Source organism: Martes martes (assembly GCF_963455335.1).
Source record: "Martes martes genome assembly, chromosome: 7".
NCBI classification, from domain to species: Eukaryota; Metazoa; Chordata; class Mammalia; order Carnivora; family Mustelidae; genus Martes; species Martes martes.
Genome location: NC_137894.1, coordinates 59,599,124 through 59,619,330, shown reverse-complemented (window position 1 = coordinate 59,619,330; position 20,207 = coordinate 59,599,124). Strand labels below are relative to the sequence as shown.

At 55.9% G+C, this 20,207-nt stretch overlaps 1 protein-coding gene across 6 annotated transcripts; it reads left to right on the top strand.

Annotated features, from left to right (window-relative positions):
• The first annotated feature begins 10,750 nt into the window (after positions 1-10,750).
• On the top strand, positions 10,751-19,979 carry CCDC9B (coiled-coil domain containing 9B). 6 transcript variants are annotated; one of them, XM_080809039.1, is made up of 13 exons: positions 10,751-10,899; positions 11,749-11,862; positions 12,089-12,254; positions 12,895-13,047; positions 13,150-13,275; positions 13,908-14,107; positions 14,399-14,457; positions 15,058-15,111; positions 15,210-15,309; positions 15,872-15,914; positions 15,997-16,883; positions 17,050-17,169; positions 19,246-19,979. In XM_080809039.1, exons 3-11 carry the CDS (start codon positions 12,186-12,188, stop codon positions 16,540-16,542), a joined length of 1,350 nt encoding a protein of 449 aa, XP_080665165.1. In that variant the 5' UTR covers positions 10,751-10,899; positions 11,749-11,862; positions 12,089-12,185; the 3' UTR covers positions 16,543-16,883; positions 17,050-17,169; positions 19,246-19,979. The 6 variants fall into 6 exon arrangements, with proteins under 6 accessions (XP_080665165.1, XP_080665164.1, XP_080665163.1 ...); XM_080809037.1 differs by having other exon boundaries at positions 10,757-10,899; positions 12,147-12,254; XM_080809038.1 differs by having other exon boundaries at positions 10,755-10,899; positions 15,997-17,169.
• The last annotated feature ends 228 nt before the right edge of the window (positions 19,980-20,207 follow it).

Below are 20,207 nucleotides of genomic sequence, written 5' to 3'. Positions count from 1 at the left end.
ACAAATGTGACTTGGTGCAGCCACTATGGAAAACAGCATGGAGGTTCCTCTAAAAATTAAAAATAGAACTACCATGGGATCTAGACATTCCAGTTCTGGGCATTTATTCAAAGAAAATGAAGACACGGATTGGAAAAGATGTGTGCACCCCGAGGTTCATTGCAGCATTACTTAGAGTAGCCAGACATGGAGGCAACTAAGTGTCCTTCAATGGATGAACAAAGAAAACATGGTACATGTATACAGTGTTCTATTACTCAGCCATCAAAAAGAAGGAAATCTTGCCACTTGCAACAACTTGGGTGGACCTTGAGAGCATTATGCTAAGTGAAATAAGTCAGACAGAGACAAATACCATATGCTCTCACTTATATGTGGAATCTAAAAAAAAAAAAAAAAAAAAAAAACCCAAACCTCCTCAAAACCCCAAACCCAAACCCCCTAGCTAATAGACACAGAAAACTGATTGGTGTTTGGTGGTCAGTGGGTGGAGGTGCAAAATGGGTGTCAAAAGGTAAAAACTGGGGTGCCTGGGTGGTTCAGTCAGTTAAGCGTCTGCCTTTGTCTCAGGTCATGATCTCAAGGTCACACGACTGACCCAATCAACCTACATCAGGCTCCCTGCTCTGCAGGGAGCCTGCTTCTCTCTCTCTCTCCCCCGATTGTGCGCTCTGTCAGATAAATACAATCTTTTTTTAAAAAAGTATAAACTGCTGTGCACCTGAAACAAATAGGTTTTGTCAATTAAACCTCAATTAGAAAAAACAAGACAAGCCATGGACTTTTCTCTCCCCAGTTCAGGCCAAGGAGCTTGAAGGACAGGAGTTGGCAGGCAGGTTCCTCTGGAAAGGATCCCCGCACACTTGACTCCCCTGCAGCCCTCAGAGAGACCACTCTGCCTGGCACGGCAGCAGAGGTACCCGGGCTAGTCCTGGGGTGGCCGCCTATGCAGATACACAGACACATGGCCCACAGACCCACACTGTGCTTCTGAGTGACACAGACCATCACTCACAGATGTACGACGCCCACAGAAGCAGAAACAGAGGCACGGATACCAATTCAATACACATGCACACGTACTCAGAGAAAGCACAACCAGACAGACCCACAACACACTTGCAAAGAGAGCCCCTCCTGTCCACCGTCCACAGCCAGCAGAGCCTTACCTGAGAGCACAGAGCCAGGAGCTGCAGGAAGTCTGAGGCTCTGTCTGTCCTCAGGTGTATTTGTATAGGGTGGGGAGGGGCTCAATGAATCAGGTGCACCAGGAGGGTCATGGGCAGAGGGTGTGGAGGAATGAGGGAGGATGGGCTAATTTTTATCTGGGCAAAGAGCAGCCAGAAGCTTGATGGGTGAGGGTGTGGGTGGGGAGCAGGTGGGGAGGGGGAGAGGGAGCAGGTGAAGGGGTTGGGGAACAACCCTTTACCCCATCAGTCTGGTAAGGAGACGCCCTAGAAGCCATAGAACCAATCAGGGTCTCAAACCTCAGCAACTCTTGGGCTCCCAGTGCTGGGCGAAACCGAAGCCCACTAACCCTCTGAACCTTCAGTTAGACAACAGGGCTCAGTTGGCCCCTTTCAATCCAGGAGAACAAGAACCCTGAGAAATCTGAAGAACGCAAGACAAAGCAGAGAAGTTAAAACAGCCACTGTTGCCAGGCCTCCCGGTAAAGAGCCTGGATGGACTGGCTGCACCTGAGCTGCATTTAATTAGTTTTTTATAAAAGTAACATACCCGATTGAAAAAGAAGAAAAAAAGTAACATACTGGAGAGAAATGAAAACCGGTCCTCAGGAAGGATTCTACTTGAATGTTCATAGTAGCTTTGTTTGCAATAGCTGAAATTGGAAACTGGAAATTTCTCAAATGTCTATCCATAGGCCAAGTGGATAAATGTGTGGGGCATGTTTATGGAATGGACCAGCACTCGGCAATAAGAAGGGATGAGCCGCGGATGTGCACCAAAACATGCCTGCATCTCAAAATCACGCGCGGGGTGAAGGAAGCAAGAAATGTATAGTTATGTCTAGAAAAGTCTAAAATTTTATGAAATTCTATAATGTGAACTAACACCAGCAGATCAGTGGTTGCCTGGGGACAGTGGGGGCAGGAATTGGGAGGAGTAGAAGAAGCCCTTAGAGGGGCCTGGGTGGCTCACTCAGTTAAACGACTTGGTCTCAGCTCAGGTTGTGATCTCAAGGTCATAAGATGGAGCCCCCCCCATGGGGGTCTGCCGGTAGCATGGAGTCTGGTTGGGACTTTCTCTCCCTCTGCCCCTCCCCACTGGGCAAGCGCTTGCACACGCGCGCTCTCTCTCAAATAAATAAATAAATCTTTAAAAAAAAAGAAGCCATTAGAGGGGACATGAGGACACTCTGAGGTTTGATGGATATGTTCATTATCTTGATTGTGGTGATGGTTTCACGGAGTATACACATGGCACATAACAAATTGCACAATTTGTGCAGTTTATGGTATGTCAATTTGGTCTCTGTTAAGAGCTGTAAAAACAGAAGTAACATAGCCATATCAGAAAATGATTCGTGGGGCGCCTGGGTTGCTCAGTTGGTTACTTTTTTTTTTTCAGTTGGTTACTCTTGATCTCAGCTCAGGTCATGATCTCACGGTCTTGAAATCAAGCCCCACGGTGGGCTCTGCCCTCAGCAAGGAGTCTGAGTATCTCTCCCTCTGCCCCCCACCACACATGAGCACTCTCTCTCATCAATACGTAAATCTTTAAAAAAAAAAAAAAAAGGTTTGAAAAATGGAGAGAAGGAAAAAAGTGATTCTCCTTTATTTCCATGGTGGACAGGAAATTATTCCTGTATCAGGTGCTTTCACACTATCAATGATCTCATACAGGTTCTTGGAGAAAGGTGTTATTATTTCTCCCTCCTTTATAGATAAAAGAAGCCAGGACTCAGAGAAGTTGAGAAACTTGCCTGAGGTCACCCAGCCAGTGTGTAGTTAGTCCCAGTCAGGACCCCCGGACCTGGCGCCTCAGCCTCTTTTCCTTAACTTTGCCTTTCCTTTCAGGAATGCTCTTCAGGAAAATTCCAGCCTGCTCTGGTAACTTTGTGGGCAAAGGGCTTTGGATCATGAGAAGGTGGGGCGTTATACACACAATTATGTGCCTTCAGGGCATCGGGACACAGAGGGCAGCCCAAGTCCCAGGAAGCTGACAGAGGTGTGGTGCCTGCAGCTTCCCACCCTCCAGCCCACACCGCAGGAATGGCACCACCCGCATCCACCCATGTCCCTGGCCTCCGCAGCCCTGTAAGCCCCCCTCTTCTGGGAATCATCCTTTTCCCCCTCGGGGACCCTGGTGGCATGATTCCCCACCCCCACCCCCAGCCTTTGGCAGGAGGCTGAGGGGAGAAGGTCTGTGTCCTCAGGGACCCCCAAAGGGGGCAGTGGGGCTGTAGGGCTGAGGAGTGCCATTGGGTCCCAGTGCCCTGGGCTCCAGGTTCCTGTCTTACAGTCTCCGGAGTCAGGGTCTGAACTCGGTTCCGAGTCCTACAGGCAGGTTGTGGGAGACAAGGAGGCTTTGGGCAGAGCAGGTGGACCTGTGTTGATGGGGTGGACAGAGAAGCTAGGACAGATGTGGTGGCTGAGGCCGGGGAGGGGCGGGATGGGGGCGGTTCCTGCAGCAGGTGATGATGCCCATAGCAGTGGTGCACACTGCAGGGCGAACTTATAAGAGAGTATGATGTGTATGGATTCTCCCCTGCCCAAACTTAAGATGTGGGTGAGCAGAGCCTCAACCATGGGTGTGTCCCCTCTTTCCCTGGGGACAATGCCTTAGAGATGGAGAATGCTCACCTCGTGCTTGGACTTACTGTCTGGCTGAGAGAGGTGGTCTTCCCTGCCAGAAAGTCATGAGTGGAAAAGATCAGGGGTCAGTCTCTGTGACCCCCAATCCCTGCCAGCAGAGCCCGTGAGCAAGGCGCCACCCTGCTCCGGGGCTGCGCTGTGAGTCAGGGAGGGAGGCCGGAGAGCCAGGCGTCTTTACACAGTTCTGGGTGGATGGGTTTCTCATGGCAACAGGGCAAAGGTGGCTGGTCCTGGGCGTGGGCTGGAGAGAGTGCGCAGGGCTGGATGTCAGCCTCTGTGAGGCAGCATAGGTGCTGTGGGGACCCCCCACCTCACCGCAGAGCCTACTGACTCTGTCAGAGTCACTGACACTGATCTCCAAAAAGCAGCTAACAACACCTGCCCTAGTTAATTCACACATTTCAAAGATAGATGAGACCAAATGACATTACAAGTATAAGGCCATTGGCAGGGTTGTATGTAAGTGAATGGTGTTCCTTTTTTTTTTAGAGAGAGAGAGAAAGCACGTTCTCCCCCACCCCCACCCTCAACATGCATGCATGGCTGGGGAGAGGCAGAGGGAGGGGGGAGAGAGAATATATTTTTTTTTCCTTGCCCCCCTCCCCCGCCCCCCCCCCGGGGGGGAGAGAGAATCTTAAGCAGGCTCCACGCCCAGCTCAGAGCCCAACATGGGGCTCATTCTCATGACCCTGAGATCTTTTTTTTTTTTTTTTTTAAAGATTTTTATTTATTTATTGAGAGAGAGGCAGTGAGAGAGAGCATGAGTGAGGAGAAGGTCAGAGGGAGAAGCAGACTCCCCGTGGAGCTGGGAGCCCGATGCAGGACTCGATCCCAGGACTCCGGGATCATGACCTGAGGCGAACACAGTTGTCCAACCAACTGAGCCACCCAGGTGTCCCATAACCCTGAGATCTTAACCTGAGCTGAAATCAAGAGTTGGATGCTTAACCGACTGAGCCACTCAGGTGCCCCAACACGGTGTTATTATTGTCAGTATTAGCACCGACAACCTACTGACTTCCTGGCCTCATCATTCCTGCCTTGTCTCACACTGGGATTTTCCTGCCAGATATGTCACCATTTTTGGCTTCTTGGCATCACTGAGTATTTTACTAAGAGGCTCTCGAGACATTCCTTCTCTGGTCCAGCCTCTTGTAACACCCACCTTCCCCCTAAGGTGACCAAACATCCGGGTTTGCCTAGGGCTGAGGGTGTTCTGGACTAGGACTTTCAGTGCTCCGAAGGGATCAATTCCAGGCAAGCCAGGACAATTGGTCACCTTACTTCTCTCCCCGCCCTGAGGCTGCTTCCTCTTCCCTGTGGTGACCACAGTGTCCCAGGCACATTCTCTCTTTCACATGGGTTGTTCTTTCTTGTCTTGAAGCCGCCAGGCTCGGTGATGCTACCTGCAGAGAGGGTATGCCCCCCTCTCAGGGGTGGGGCCCCCCCTCAGCCACTCCAAAGGCCCCTCCATCTTCTCAGTGGGACAGGACAGCTCTCTACAATCCCTCTGCCTTCTGTTGGGCTTCTGTCCTTCTTTCTACTCCTTAAAACCCTGCCAGGCTTTTCCCCTATGCCTGGAGGGTATGACTCCACCCACCCCTCACCTCCCTGTGGTGAGCAGCACATGGGGTGCAGAGCATGCCTGTCCCATGCCAGCCTTCCAGCCTCTCTGTCTGCCCCAAGGAAAGAGCCCTCTGACTGCATGCGGGCAAACCGGGGCTGCTCCCCACATCCATGAGGACCCTTAGGCCTGAGTCCTTGATGCCTTGGTTCTTCCCCTCTCCACCTTGCCCACCCCCATGAGGCCTCGTGAGGGCCCCCTGCTCACTATTCCCTGGATCCCCACCGCTCTGTCTGACCCAGACCCCTCCCTCCAGGATCTGAACACACCCTTCCGTGTGTGCTATTGCCACTTCCCACGAACGCTTTATGGAATGACCTCTCCCGACCATCTCCTTGCTGAGTCCTGCTCAGCCCCTTGAAGCTCAGCTGGAAAACTCCTTGGTTGGGTTGGTCTGAGCCCTGTGGGGCCCTGGCCTCAGGCTAATGCACACTGGCATTAGCAAGTGCCTCGAAGGTGGAGTCTGGGTCCCTGCCTCTTGGTTCCCTCATCTCGGCCAGGGAAAGCACACAGTAGGTGCCGCATTAATGTTGCAGGCAAGCGCTTGACAAGGCAGCCCTCAGCTTCTGGTTGCAGGCAGCTCAGGGCCGGGGGTGGGACGCAGGGGTGGGTCCTGGGAAAACACTGGGAGTCACCTTTGCACTCCCCATGGAGAAGAGGGCCCCAAACAAGGGAGACCCCAGGGGTTCATTTCCATACTAGAGTTCATCTCTCACTGCCAGGCAGGAGCTCCAAAGCTCGTGATGTTCAGCCTTGGGTGTGCCCTGGAAAGCAGACCAGAGGAGTGGGTCCCCAGAGCAGCCTTCCTTCCACCTTCCCGATGCCTCAAAGGGCTTCAGTCCCGCCCTGTTCTGGCATATGTGGGGAGGCAAGGCCCAGACTGTTCCGGTGACTGGAGCCTGGCCAGGCCTTGTCCCTCCAGCCCTACCTCATGTACTTTCGAGTCCTCCCCACCCAGGCGTAGGCCTGGCCTGCCCTGAGAGGCTTGCACAGACTTCAGGTCAGGAGGAGTCAGGACAGCAATTTCTTGAGCCCAGAAGTGACCCTGGGGGGGGATGGGTTTGCAGGAAAGGAAACCTTTAAGCCACCCTCTGGACCTTTTCCATTTGGCGGATTGCCTGCCTAGTTTCTGGGTGCTCACGTGATCCAGCCTGGCCTGTCCTCCTCCTCAACACTCATCCACACACCCAGAGCTGAAGGTGATACCGGTGACCTCTAAGTGCTCGGCCCAGCCAGGAATCGTTCCTGGGTGCTGGGAGGCGAACCCGGAACTGGGCCCTCCTGTTCTCCTGCTGGAACAGAGGCAGGTGAAGCACAGGAGGTGCTCCAGAAGCACCAGCACAAGCTGGCCAGAGATGGCAGTCAGAGCCTGGGACTTCAGAGGGGAAAGCGACAGAGGAGGAGGGCAGTTGGGGTGGGGCAGGAACCTGGCTGTGCAGGCTTTGTGGCCAGGGGTCAGCATGAAGGGAGGCTCAGAGAGGCTGACGGGGTGCCTCTGGGTCTCCCCACCAGGTTACAAGTGGGCCTCATACCTCAGAAGGCTTAGGTGTGTGCAGATCCCAGCAGGCTTGCAGGAGGCAGTCTTTGGGGCCCCTCAAAGGATGCTGCAGTGGTAGTATCCAGAAGGTAGCTCTCATGGTTACCTGAGGCAAGAAGAAAACTAGGTTGAACTTCACTCTGGGTTGCATGTTGTTCTGGAGATGGATATTACTGTTATTTCATTTCATCTGCCAATGACTTGGAGGAGTAGGTACACCTCATTTTCCAGATGAGGACCAGAGAGATAAGGGACCTACACAGCCAGTGAGGGTGAAGTTAATCTGAACTCCCCTAGCCCTCTCTGCCTCATCTTATGACAAGCTGGAGGGAGGTCAAGGGCCGGAGTGCTTAAATGTTATTACTCAGGCACAGGCAGGGGCAGCCATTCTGGAAGTAGTGAACGAGGCCCATGAGTGGGGCCTCTGTCAGGTCTGTGCTCCCAGTCTCTGTGTGTGGTCCCGACAGTCCCCTCCTCCCCTGCAGCCCTCTCTCCCCTTTCCTCCTCAGTGAAGATTCCCGGACTTGCTGCCATCTTGCCCTCAGGATGAGCTCTGTATACCACAGACTGCAAATGGCACCCTGATATGGTCCACTCCAAGTGTGGGGGCTGTGGGTGCAGCTGGCAGGCCACCTGAGGGGGTGGGAGATCAGCCAGGGAAAAGATGGGACCCAGACCCATGGCTGAGGCGCTAGGACCCTGCGTCGCCTCGGGGCAGAGAGGACAAGGGCACAGAGAGAAGTTGCAGTGGAAACAGCATTTTGGGAGAAGCCTGGGGGTGGGGAGGGGGAGGAGACTGCTTGGCAGGACGGCAGGAGCCTTGGATTCTAGTCTCATGTGTGACCCAAAAGGCTTGTGTGCCCTGGGCAGGTGGTGCTGCCTCTCTGGTCCTCCTCATCAATAACGAGGCTTCTCTAGTCTGGCAGAGCTGGGAGTTTTCTCCTCTGCAGATTGTAGAGACTCAGAGAGGAGCCGGGGAGCAGGAGGGAAGGGGAGGAGCACCCCCACCGCCCCAGGCTTTGTGACTCTGCTGTCCTCTAGTGGTGGCAGGGAGTAACAGACACATGGTCTCTCCCTACCTCTCCCAGACAAGGGTCCTCTACACTTTGTAAGACCCTTTACAGCCTATGGCCTCTCTCAGGGCTGCGTGCATTCTGGGTAGAGAAAGACATACCCATAGGATACCCACGGGCCTGCACAAGACAGAATGGCTTATTCACGCATATATTTGCCCTGCAAGCGCTGAGGGAGGGTGTGTGGTTTATTTTATTTTTATTGATTTATTTATTATTTTATTATTTTTAAAGAGTTTATTTATTTGACCGAGAGAGAAATGGTGAAAGAGGGAACACAATCAGGGGGAGTGGGAGAGGGAGAAGCAGGCTTTCTGCTGAGCAAGGAGCCCGAAGCAGAGCTCGAACCCTGGACCCTGGGATTATGACCTTAGCCAAAGGCAGACGCTTAATGACTGAGCCACCCAGGCACCCCTATTTTTATTTTTTTTTAAGGATTTTATTTATTTATTTGAGGTAGAGAGAGCACCCAAGCGGGGGTGGGGGCAGAGAGAGGGAGAAGCAGGCTCTCCACTGAGCAAAGAGACCCATGTGGCACTCGTTCTCAGAACCCTGAGATCATGACCTGAGCAGAAGGCAGACGGCTAACCAACTGAGCCACCCAGGCACACCAGGGTCTGGGGTTTAGAAGGGCACTGTGCCAGGCCCTGGGGATCTGGGGGCACTTGGCACACCATTTTTGCCCTCAGAGAGCTTCTGTCCAGTGGGGGATCAGATAAACACACCTCGGACTCTGGAGAATACGGGGACAATGTCGGGGCTGCTCTGAGGTCTGACATATTGTGTGACACTTGGGAAGGGTGGGGCCAGTGACTGCAGGGTCCTATCTGGTCAATGGTTTGTCCTAGGCACATGGGCCTGCAGCCTGAGGGGCCCAGAGGACTTTGTCACTGGGTTAGGAGAGTCTCTCCCTTCCGGCCCTCCCTGTGGGACGGCTGGATTGCTACCCAGGCTTCCTGTTCCCCTGCTGCTGTCCCACCCCAACTCTGGCTGGGAACAGGAGTGAGAGGTGCAGCTGACCTGGCCTCCCCACCCACCCGCTCCCCGTAGCCTCCTCTAGCTACACCCCACTGCCCCAGACCTGGTTTGGGAGCCTGGGTTCCAGAGATGATGGAGAACATTAGGTCTCGGCAGGTGGATCTCCCCATCCCAGGCTGGTGCTGGGCAGGCCTCCCAGTTCCAATACCACAGTGCGGGGGAGGCGGTGGGAAGCTGGGCTGCCACCAGCGACACTTGGGAAGGGTGGGGCCAGCGACTGTGGGGCCCACGAGGGCCCTGCCTCTGGCCTTCTGGGGCTAGGCTGGAACTCAGCAGCCTGTTTGAGGCAGTGCCCAGAAAGGGTGGAAGAAGGACAGAGAGGCAGAGAGAGAGAGAGAGAGAGAGATCGTTTGGGGAGAGGAGCCTGGGTGTGTCACCATTGCTGGGAGTTTGACTCAGTGAGAACATCCGGCAGGAAAGGAAGAGAGAGTGTGGTGGCATTTCCAAGCAGGATGGGAACTATGGGGCTGTGGAGACTGGCTGTGGGGTCCGGGGTACTATGTGAAGGCCTGGCCAGGAAAGAGGCTAACCGTGGTGGGAATGGGAGGAGGGCAGGAAGACAGGGTTCAAGGGGAACAGAGATTGAAATGCTGGCTGACTGGGCTGGTCTGGGGAGGAGAGAGAGGGCAGTGGGGCTGGAATTAGGGAAACTGAGGCTTGGTCAGGTGGGATGTGGGGGATGCAGAGAATCTCTGACCCTCCCTTTAGGGCTTAGAGGTTGGGGCCCTGTAGCTATTGAAGGAGACCACAGGTACCCCTGATCCAGAGACACCCCCCCCTTACCCCAAGCCCCAGCTCCTGGAGGCTCCACGAGTGGGACTGCCAGGCCAGCTGCTCCCCTGGGCACTGGGACCAGCCTCAGCTGTACTGGGAAGATTTGGGGAGAGATTTTCTTGAGAAAGGCTGCTTCTTTTCTCGGGGTGGGAGAGGCTTAAAAGTCAGCCATGGGGACCAAGGCCAGGAAGGGCCCGGAGTGAGGAACCTGGGTGGGGAAGGCTGTAGTAGGCAGACTCCAAGCTGCAGTGGTATGGGCCCTGCAGGAAGGGCCAGTTCCCCACACACCGAGGGGAGACTTGAACAGCTGAGCCTCTCAGAAGTGGCTGTGCTTTAAAACACAGGGAAGCCAATGTTCTACGTCAAGGAATGACTAATGGTGTCATTTCAGGTATGTAGTTGTATTTGGTGGCCTAGGGGAGTTAAGCTTCTTGATCCCTCCAAATGGGTTAAACCAGAGCTGATGAGGACAGTAAAGGGGGGCTCATTTGGGGTGTGGGCCCTCAGACTAGGACAGCTGATGGGCTCAGCTGCATCCCCCAGGCCTTTCTTTACTGTTGGGAGAGATGGAGGCTTATGTTGGCTGCCTGTGCATTGGCAGGTAGGTCCAGGCTGGGGCTCTGCTGGGCGAACGGCCTCAGAGAAGGCAGGGCCTGGGGCAGCCAGGCCCCCTGTGTGGGGTCAACCCGACAGAGAGAGGTTCCTGCCTGTGTCTCTGGGGACGCTGGGCCAGGGCTGGGAGAGGAGCTGGGCAGGGCCGGCGCCCTGGTCCTTGCCCTCTGAGAGTGGATGGGTGGGGGTGGCGGCGCGCATTCCTGGCTGGGAGCCCAGAGGAGTCTTTTGTAATCACAACATGATCTCGTGTGCTGAGCAGTGAAGCCGGCAGGGAGAGGCCAGCAAAGGCCCCGGCTCCGCTCCGGCTCCCGTGGCTCTGCAGCTCCAGCTTCCCTCCTGCTCTGGCTCCCCTGGGGCTGTTCTGGAATTCTCTCGGTGCCCACTGTTACCATGCACTCAGCTGTGAGTGGCACCTCACCTTCGGCGGGGGGCTTCTTGGGGCCGGGAGGAGGCTGGGGCACCAGGCAGTCACACTCTGGGGACAGCTGGGGACGGCTGGGCCTGGGAGGAAGAGGGCTGTGCCTAGGCCGTTGGGGGTCTGGGCAGGGGCCTTTGGCTGCAATGGAGACCCTGCAGCCAGGCAGGGAGAGACCTGGGATCTAGGGGCAGAGGCCTGGCTTGCTTGGGTGGCTCCCTGGCCGGGCCTGCCTACGGAACTGGTTCTCTTCTGTCCTGACTACCAGCAGTTCCAGGCCGGGAGAGACTGGGCCCATGAGAGTGGCTCTTTCCCACAGGCAGGGTACAAGCCTAGGGAGTGGAGCCCAGGGCCTGGGAGCCCAGCACAGAGCCCGGGCCTCTCTTTTTACTGTGGTTCTGGGCCTGGGAGCCAAACAGCGCCCCCCGCCCCCCACCGACCTCCTGGATCCCCTGGCAACTTCCCAGTCCCCGCAGGTTCCGCTGCCAGAGCCATTTATAACTCTCATTCCAGGCTCTGCTCAGTGGTGGAGCTCCCTGGAGAGGCTGGGGGAGGGGCGGCCCACTGCTGGAAGCTGTGGGTGCAGGGGTGGTGGTGGTGGTGGGGGGGAGGGTAGTAAGGCCCTGACCTGAGCCCCTGAGGAGGCAGAGACAGGTGGACAAGCCCAGCAGAGTGGGGACTTGGGGCCTTCCATGTGCCATCTCCCCCTGGAAGCTTAGCTCTCGGGCTGGGGTCCATTTGTAGTAAGAAGATGCTTCTCAGGTAAATGTGAAAGTTAGGGGCCTGATAAGGGACAGGCACAATAGTCAGGAGCTTGCCACCCCTACTTTACGCAGGGGCCTCACAGAGCCGAGTCACCCATGAGCAGGCAGGAAGAGAAGGATGCCGAGCTGGACCGGAGGATAGTTGCCCTTCGAAAGAAGAACCAGGCCTTACTACGTAGGTACCAGGTGAGTGGGCTGTGATGGGAGCTGGAAGGACTGACTGGGTTGGCACTGCCTGTGTGACCCCCAGACCTGCCCCGCGCCCCTGCACTGTGGTCTTTCCCTACAGGCGCTAAGCCTGGGGTCCGAGTTACAGTGGTGTGGTCCCTCTCAGAAACTCTGTGAGGGTCCCGGGGATGCTGTGATGTGGTGCCTCTGCCCCCTGGTGTCCCACTGGTGTCTCTCTGTGTAGGCCTTTCTGTGTGCATCTGGGGGGCCGTGGCCTGTGCTGACCCAGGGCCCTCCCGCAGGAGATCCAGGAAGACCGGCGGCAGGCAGAGCAGGGGGGCATGGCCGTGACCACAGCAGAATTCCTCCAGCCTGATGGCCTCACTGTCACTATCAGCCAGGTTCCTGGTGTAAGCCCCCCTCCCCCACCCCAGGAAGAGAGGGTGGGGTGGTAAGGAGGTGGAGGTCCAGCCCATGTCCAAGTCCAAAAAGGAAACTGCTCTTGCTCCTCTGTTTCCTCTGCTTCCACTTCTGGGGTACACTTCCACTTCAGCTCCCAGCCTGAGGCAGCCTAGCCCATTGTGGTTCCCCTGACCCCAAAGGGCCACAACTGAAAGGCCACCAAATCGAGTCCTCCTCAAGCCCTTTTCCAGGTGAATGTGAAAGTTAGGGAGGGTCCCCACCCACAGCCCTGCGCCTGTGTACTAAATCCCAGGCCACTCCTGAGCCCCCAACCCTAGAGGGACAGAGAAGGGGGGCTGAATGCCAGGAACAGAGTGCAAGGGACAAAGCCCCATTGTCCGAGCTCTCTGGATTTCCCAGCTCAGAGATGACAGGCTGCTGTGGCATCTTGGGCCCCGGGGTGGCCCCGGTCCCTGGATAACCTCATGGCACCGGCATGTGAATGCCCCAGGGAGTCCGCTCCTCTGTGGGCATTCCAGGGAGGGCCAGGGCTGGAACCCAGCCTGGGGAAGCTTCCAAAGGACTCCGTCCCCAGCTCCTGCTCGGCTCTGGCCATGTGGTCTGAGGGCATGGCATCTCATTCTGCAGGGGAAGCGGGTGGTCAGCCGGAACTGGGCAAGACCCCTCAGACCTGGAGCAGCCGACGAGATGCTTGAGGATGAGGAAGGGGATGACCACACTGGTACTTTCTGCCTGGGGGAGCGGGTGGAGCTGGCTGTGACCATGGAAAACAAAGCCGAGGTGAGCAGGTGGGCAAGGGAAGCCAGGGCATCAGGCCGGCAGCCTCTTCTTACCAGACTGTGCCACGCTGCCCGTCCCTGCCTCCCTCCTCTCCCCACCCAGGCCAAGCGAATCGTGAGTGAGAAGCCCAGCAGAGCAAGGAACCAGGGCGCAGAAGGGTCACGTGGAGGGGGCTTGGGCCGGACCTCCTCCATGCAGATGCTCGTCAGCTCGGATTCTGCCCGGAAAGTACATCTTTAAGAGGGGATGGGGACATGAAAGTGGCAGTCATCATTCGGGGGAGGCGGAGAAGCTGAGTCACTTGTGTCCCCTATCTCTGGGGACATGGCCCAGGCAGCCCCAGCAAGAATTCCCACCCTTTCTCCCTTTCTCTGGCCAGTTTCCACATTGGGTGGGCCTTACCCTGACAGGGTACGTCAGAGGTCAGCCCCTTACCCTAACTGGATTTTCTGATGCAAGCTTGTGGGGGCCTTGGGGGTGGGCCGTGTGCCAGGTGTGACCTCTAGGTGGCAGCAGCCCCTAGTCCTGGCTCTTGCTCACTGCTGCTGGGAGCTTCTCCACTTGGGGCCTGTCCACACACACACACCCCTGCAACAACCCAGCAGATAGGTGCTATTATTAGCCCCATTCTATAGATAAGGAAATGATACACAGAGAGGTTAAGTAACTTGCCCAAAAGACACAGCTAACATGTGACTGGAAACGGTGCCTATGGCAAACAAACATGTCAGAGATGGAATGGATTTCATTTTTAGATGGGGACGTCAAAACCTTGAGGGGAAGGGGCTGATAATATCCAGATTTCCACTCCAGGTCCAAGGCTTCCTGCTTCTTCCCCATGGTGCTGTCTTCTCCTTCAGGGTACTCAGGAGTCCCAGAGTCCAGGACTGGTCCCAGGCTCAGTTCCCCACCGGCCCATGGGGGGACCCTTGGAGGTGGGCTGGGACTATGCCCAGTGGAAGCAGGAACGGGAGCAGATCGATTTGGCTCGTGTGGCCAGGCACAGAGATGCACAGGGTGACTGGCGTCGGCCGTGGGACCTGGACAAGACCAAGCCCACGTGGGTGGCAGGGCTGGGGAGCTCGTTGGACTGACATGCTTATGGGGCTTGGGGTAGGACTAACTGTGGGTGCTTCTTGGAGTGGGACCCTCTCCAGGGTGGTTAAGGTCTGTCTGGGCTCTCTGGTGGGACCTTGGGCTGAGAGGGTGGGCACCGGGTCCCCATTTTTGGGGGCTCACCATTATCTTGTTGTCGTCGGTTCTGGGGTTGGAGCTGGGGGAGGCAGGGGTTGTGTGGGTCTCGCTGTAGCTTGTGTCCGCCCCACAGAAGCCTGACTTTCTGGCTCCACAGGCTACAGGACTCCAGCAAGCCTCGGGAAGAGGGCCTGGCCAGGGTAGGCGGCACCAGGGGTGAGTCAATACCTACCCCAGCCCCTTCTCCTCCTTGGCTCTCATCACAGCACCCCCACCTGTCCCCTCATGCTTCCTCTCCTTTCTCTGTCTCTTGGCATAGCACTTATTTTTGGAGCTGGAAGGAGGCATGGAAGAACATCTTATTTCTTTTCCCTCATTATCAGAGCAGGGCACCTTCCCACCCCCTAAATCCACAGCTCCCACCCTGGGTTCTGACCTCAGAAGGTCTGGGGGAGGAGGCTCACAAGGAAATCTGCCCCGGGATCCTTTCAAGGTTGGTCCCTTATGGGTGAAAGCTCCAGTTTCCCTGCCCCTGGCCTGTTGTAGGAACAGAGATTTTAGAATTGTTGGTTCCCTAATTTTACATGTGAGGAAGCTGGGGCTGGAGAGACTCAGCCAGTTACCTAGCCAGGAACAGCAACGGGGGCACAGAGACCCAGCTCTCTCCATCCCCGGAGACAGGATCTTTTTGGGAGTCAGAAAACCCACACCTGGACCAAGAGAAAGACAGACATCTTCCTGGTCCTGGAAGACTCCTGTTACTGCTTTTGATCCTTTATCACCCCACTCTTTCTCCATTTCCTTTGCCTCACTTAGGTCCCAGGAGCCACCGGAAATCACAACCCCCACCACTGTCCCCTGATGGTAAAGGTGAGTTGAGAGAAAAGGAGCAGGTTTGCATGAGCTGGGGACGGTGTTGGGCTGCCATGACCCTCTTCCCTTCTTGATTTGTGGACCATCTCTTGCAGGTGGTACTACTCGGGGTGGGCAACCCAGCAGACCCTCAGTGGTGTCGGCCACACGAAGCAAAGCCCGGGGGACAGAGAGGCTGACCGGCAGGGCCCGCAGGTAACAGATGGCAGGGGGCAGAATTGGGGGAAGCATCTGGGCTCCCTGATTTCCTGGATCTCCCTTGGCCCTGGGAGGTCAGGCTCAGCACTGGTCCAGGTGGCCGCTCCAGCCTTTGGGGCTGCTGCCTTCTGCCTGACGGCTGCCTGGAGGCAGGTTAATGAGGTTCGGGGAGAGGCCAGCCGCAAAGGCGGGAGCCACGAGAGCCTGGTGCCCAGGGAGGCTGGCAGTAATTACAGCAGTTGCCTTCCCCCGGGAAGTTGGGCATGCCTTTCCCAGGCGGTGCAGGCAGAGACATGTCCAGAGTCCCCACGAAACTCGAGGTGCTGCGGGCTCAGCCATGAACAGCAGCTGGGGACCTGGGATGGCGCTCAAGTTGGTGGCATTTGGAGGAAATGGCTGGATGGGGAGCATCCTGGAGCCTTGTTCTGGCTCTGAGGCTCCTCTGAGACCCTTGGCTCCGGCTGCTTCCTGGGAACATGGGCCACTGGCTACAGAGTGACAGAGGGATGTGAGGTGGGGTGGGGAGGAGTAGGGCTTGCCGCGTGCTGTGTTTCTACAGGTGGGAAACAAAGGAAGACAAGGAGGAGCCGCAGAACCAGGAGGTGGGTGCTTGGAAATAGGATGGGGTGGGCCAGGGGCATGAGCTCTGAATCGCCAGCCAGCAGGGCCAATCTCTTGTTTCAGGGAAGCCAAAGTACCAGAAAGACCTGGAGTGAGGAGGAACATTCACAGAAGCAGAGCCCGACGGAGCTGGGCCGACCCACAAGTGCCCCAGCAACTAGCCCAGCCCCAGGATCCCCAGGGGGCCCAAAAAGGGAATCAGGAGCCTCCATAGCCAGTCCAAACCCTAGCTCTCCACAAAACACTGACTTAGTTCCCCTTGACCTTTCTCTTGGAGGGGCCAGTAGCCCTGGGTCTGGGGAGAGTACCTGTGCACTCACTCTAAGGCCTGGGGCCCAGGAGAACCCTGTGTCCTCGCCACCACCAGATGGTTCTGAGCAGATCCTGGAGTGGAATGACACCCAGGCTGAGCCAGAAGTACAGCCTAGTTCCGAGCCACAGGGAGGAACAAGGCCCCTAGAGCCCAGAGAAGACAGGTCTGGCAAGGCTGGGGCCCAGCAGGCCTTGGCACCACGAAACAGGCCATCCAGAGGAATGGGCCAAAGGGCAAGGGGCACAAGAGGTATGAGAAGCAGGACAGGACGGCCTGGCCCTGCAGGAAGATGTTGAGCAAAACTCCTGGGAGCACAGGGGCCGGGCTGGGGAGAGAAAGAGGGAAGAACACAGGTGGGAGTCTGGCGTGGGATGGGTGTGTGGATGCAGGTGGCTTGTGGCCATCTGGCTGCACAGCTGGGCAAACTCTCCAGTGGGGGGACACTGGGAGGGCAAGGAGCTGTCCTTTCTTGCACCTCACGGACACATCCCTGGGTATGTCCCGTGTATAGGTGTGTTTTTACTTGCAGGTAAAGGTCTTGGTGTAGTCCTATGCCACCCCTGGTCTCTGAGACTGGTGAGCCCCGTCTTGGGTCTATTGCCACCCAGGCCACAAACTTCTTTCCTGCCATGGCAAGGTGAGGCTCAGAAGCACTCAGCACCTGGCACTCCAGGCCTCTCTCACCCCGAGGCCTGGCTTCTCTTTCCACCTGTGGCTTTGGCTCCTTGGGTGTAGGCAGCCTCAGGAGCCAGCAGGCCCAGTCCAGGCCTGGGCTCCTTCCCCTGCCTCTGCCTTGCACCCAGGTGACTCACAGCCCCAAACTCCCAGGATGGTGAAGCCAGGGGAATCTCAGCCATCAGCTGTCAGCCTCTGGCCTTTCTGCAAGAGAAGGCTGAGGCTCGAAGAAAGGGAGGCCACAGCAGGTAGGGACTGAGCTGGGGACAGAAGAGCAGAGCCTCTGCCAAAGAGAGGGTCCCTGGGAAGGCCTCCTCTCTAAAACAGCCTGGGGTTGGGTGGGGAGAGGACAGCCTCTTCTCCCCACAGAAGGATGGGAGGGCTCATGATCAGGGATACCCTCCCCCATACCCAGACCAGACATCAAGTGTACCATCAAGACAACATTGAGGCGGTGCAGAGGGCAGCCCAGGGCCATTTCCTGCCGTCTCCTACTTCCTCTTCCCCACCACCCCCCTGCACTACCGGCACACCAAAGCAAGGACTCAGACAAGGGACAGAGAAAGGGGCTCTATCTAGCTCAGTACAACTTCGGAACTTGTCTTTCCTACTTGGTCTCCGTTCCCGCCCCTCCCCTGAGGCCCACGGCTGGTGAATTATTCAGACTCCACACAAGCTGTGGCTTCCTCTCTATTCAACAAACATTTCCTGAGCACCCACCAGCAGCAGTGCAGCCGGTGGGCGATGGTGACTCTGCCAGCAAGAGGGAGGGAGAAACCCAGGCATCCAGCAGATCTAGGCGGCACAGCAGGCGACGTTCTTGGCTGTAAGAGCCTGCTAGGAGCTGGGGATGGTGGTAGGAGCCCAGAGAATCATCTCACCTCTGCTTGAAAAGGCAGGTGCCCCTTCCCCTCTCACCATGCGTGGATCTCCCCATGTGGCCCCCCAGCTCCCCTCCTCTTTAGCCCTGCCGTGGCTCGTCCTCCCTGCTGGGGGTCCCGGGCCTCCCCAGCCTCTCTGGCTTCTCTAAGGAGTATCTCGATCATCCCCAAGGGTTCTGTTCTGTCAAAGTGAGGGCAGAGCTGTGGAGTCACAGCTTCCTCACGGGCTCCTGCGCCGCCCTCCACCCCTTCTACTCAGGAAGCATGAGGAGGGGTGTCTTTTCAGCAGATCAGTGTGCTCCTTGCGCATTAAGGTGCAGAATAATGCAGATTCTAATTCTGTAAGGTCTGTGGTGGGCCTAGAAATGTGCACTTCTAATAGGCTCCTGGAGATACCTGTGCTGCCGGTTCTTGGACCGCAGGTTGAGTAGGAAGGGTTTGGACTAGAATATATGGAGGGCCAGGGGCAGACAGACTCTAGACTCTGAGGACTTATTGCTGGCTATATTGGGGACCTGGTGAGGGCTGCCCCTGCCAGGTGGGGGCTTCCTGGCTTCAGAGTTGGGTGGGAAGCTGAGGCACCTGGGAAGATGCTCGAAGAGGCCAGTGAGTGGGTGATGCCAACTTCCTGTAGTGGGGAGTGAGGAAGTTGCTTGGGAATGGGATGAGGTGAAGGGGGTGGAAGAGGTTGGTATGGGGTTGGAGGAATTTTTCTGAAAAAGATTTTATTTATTTATTTGACAGAGAGAGAGATCACAGGTAGGCAGAGAGGCAGGCAGGGAGAGGGGGGGAAGCAGGCTCCCCACTGAGCAGAGAGCCCGGTGGGGCTGGATCCCAGGACCCTAAGATCATGACCTGAGCCAAAGGCAGAGGCTTAGCCCACTGAGTCACCCAGGTGCCCCAGATTGGAGGAATTTTAAAAAGGCTTGGGAATATTCTTATGCACGTGGGAAGGAGACTCCCGTGAGACAGGAATAGGTAAAGGTGAGTGACTCCAAGCTCAAGTTTGCCTCTTGCCCTCCAGTCATCCATAGATACACTTGGAGCATGACCCTGGACTTGACCCATGACTCCCAAAGGATGGAGCTGGGGAACAGCAGATTCAGGCAGAGCCCTTGAATTCAGAGATCTCCAAAAATAATCATGATCAAGAATTTGAATTCTGCTTCCCAATCCCCCAGCGCTACCAAGAGTATAGGCCAATGTATGTTTGACAATGGGATGGGGACATAGATTTGGGGCAGAGCTCTGGTTCAGCCCTCACAACAGGACCTAAGCAGGAGAGAAAGATGGGTTATGAAGGGCTATCGAGAAAGAAAGCTTCTCTCGCGGGATGTCCTGGGAGTCACTAAGGGTTGGAGAGTGCAGAGACTGGCCCAGGACATCTTCCCTATAGGAAGACTATAATGCCAGGCAAGTATCACTGAACTTTTCTCAAAAAAGGGGGAGCACTTCTTCAGGATAAGAGAACCAGCAGCTATGGTGGCCACCCTCCTTCCCTCGGATGGAACCAGCTATGGAGCAGGAGAAAAGCATGGACCACCTTCCACAGACCTCAGGATCATGAAAGCCTGCCTGTAGCAACTCCTGGCTCCTTTGTTGAAAGGCCTGGCTGGGAGATTTCCTCTTAGAACCTCCTCTCCAACTGACAAGCCTCTCCTCAAAGGTGGGAAGTTCTTCATGAGACACAGCTCTCAGGAACCCAGGCACAGAGCTGGAGGAACAGAGAAGGAAGCTGCCCGAAGAGGAGTAGGGAGATGATAGCTTTACTTAAGGCCTCATAACCAGGAGGGCGGAAAGGGCAGAAGATAGCTCTGTCCTGAGCCCCTAGCACCTGGGCAGAAGGGAGCAGTAGACCAGATTGCAAGGGAGGTATGTTTTTGGAGGACTGGCAGCATGGTAGAGTGGAACCAACATAGGCCTTGGACTCCAACAGACTGAATCTTAACCTACGTCTGTCAGCGGCTAGCTGGGTGAACTTGATCAAGTTTAACCTTCCCAAGCCTCAGTTTTCTTAGCTGCAAAACGGGGCCAGTAACAACCTTGAAGGGTTATAAAAACAAATTAAAGATAAGAGTATGCAAAACATGCCCGGCTCACCAAGTAGGCAATGTAGAAACAGGAGCCTGGCACTCAGTCAAGTGTGTTGAATAAATGAAGTAGCTGTTTGGTTTGATCTCTGTCTACTTTGTTTTCGATTTTCTCCTTTACCTCCTCTTCTGGCCTCACCTTCACTGGGGTCAGTACACTTCAGGGAAATAAGGGATGGTCTGTAAAGTTTACTCAGCCTTCCAGGGAAGTGACCTTCTTAAAGGAAGCTCACCTGGGGAGTCGCCTGGAGTTAAAGAGACTCACACAGGGACCCTGCTCTTACTGGGGTGTTCTTCGCCCTCAGCATTTCCTTT

Bases quoted from the DNA above. Each gene is read 5' to 3' on its own strand.
- CCDC9B (XM_080809037.1), top strand. The intron at 14,108-14,398 runs GTGGGTGGCAGG...CTGGCTCCACAG, and splicing joins CTGGACAAGACCAAGCCCAC to GCTACAGGACTCCAGCAAGC. The intron at 15,310-15,871 runs GTAACAGATGGC...GTGTTTCTACAG, and splicing joins CTGACCGGCAGGGCCCGCAG to GTGGGAAACAAAGGAAGACA.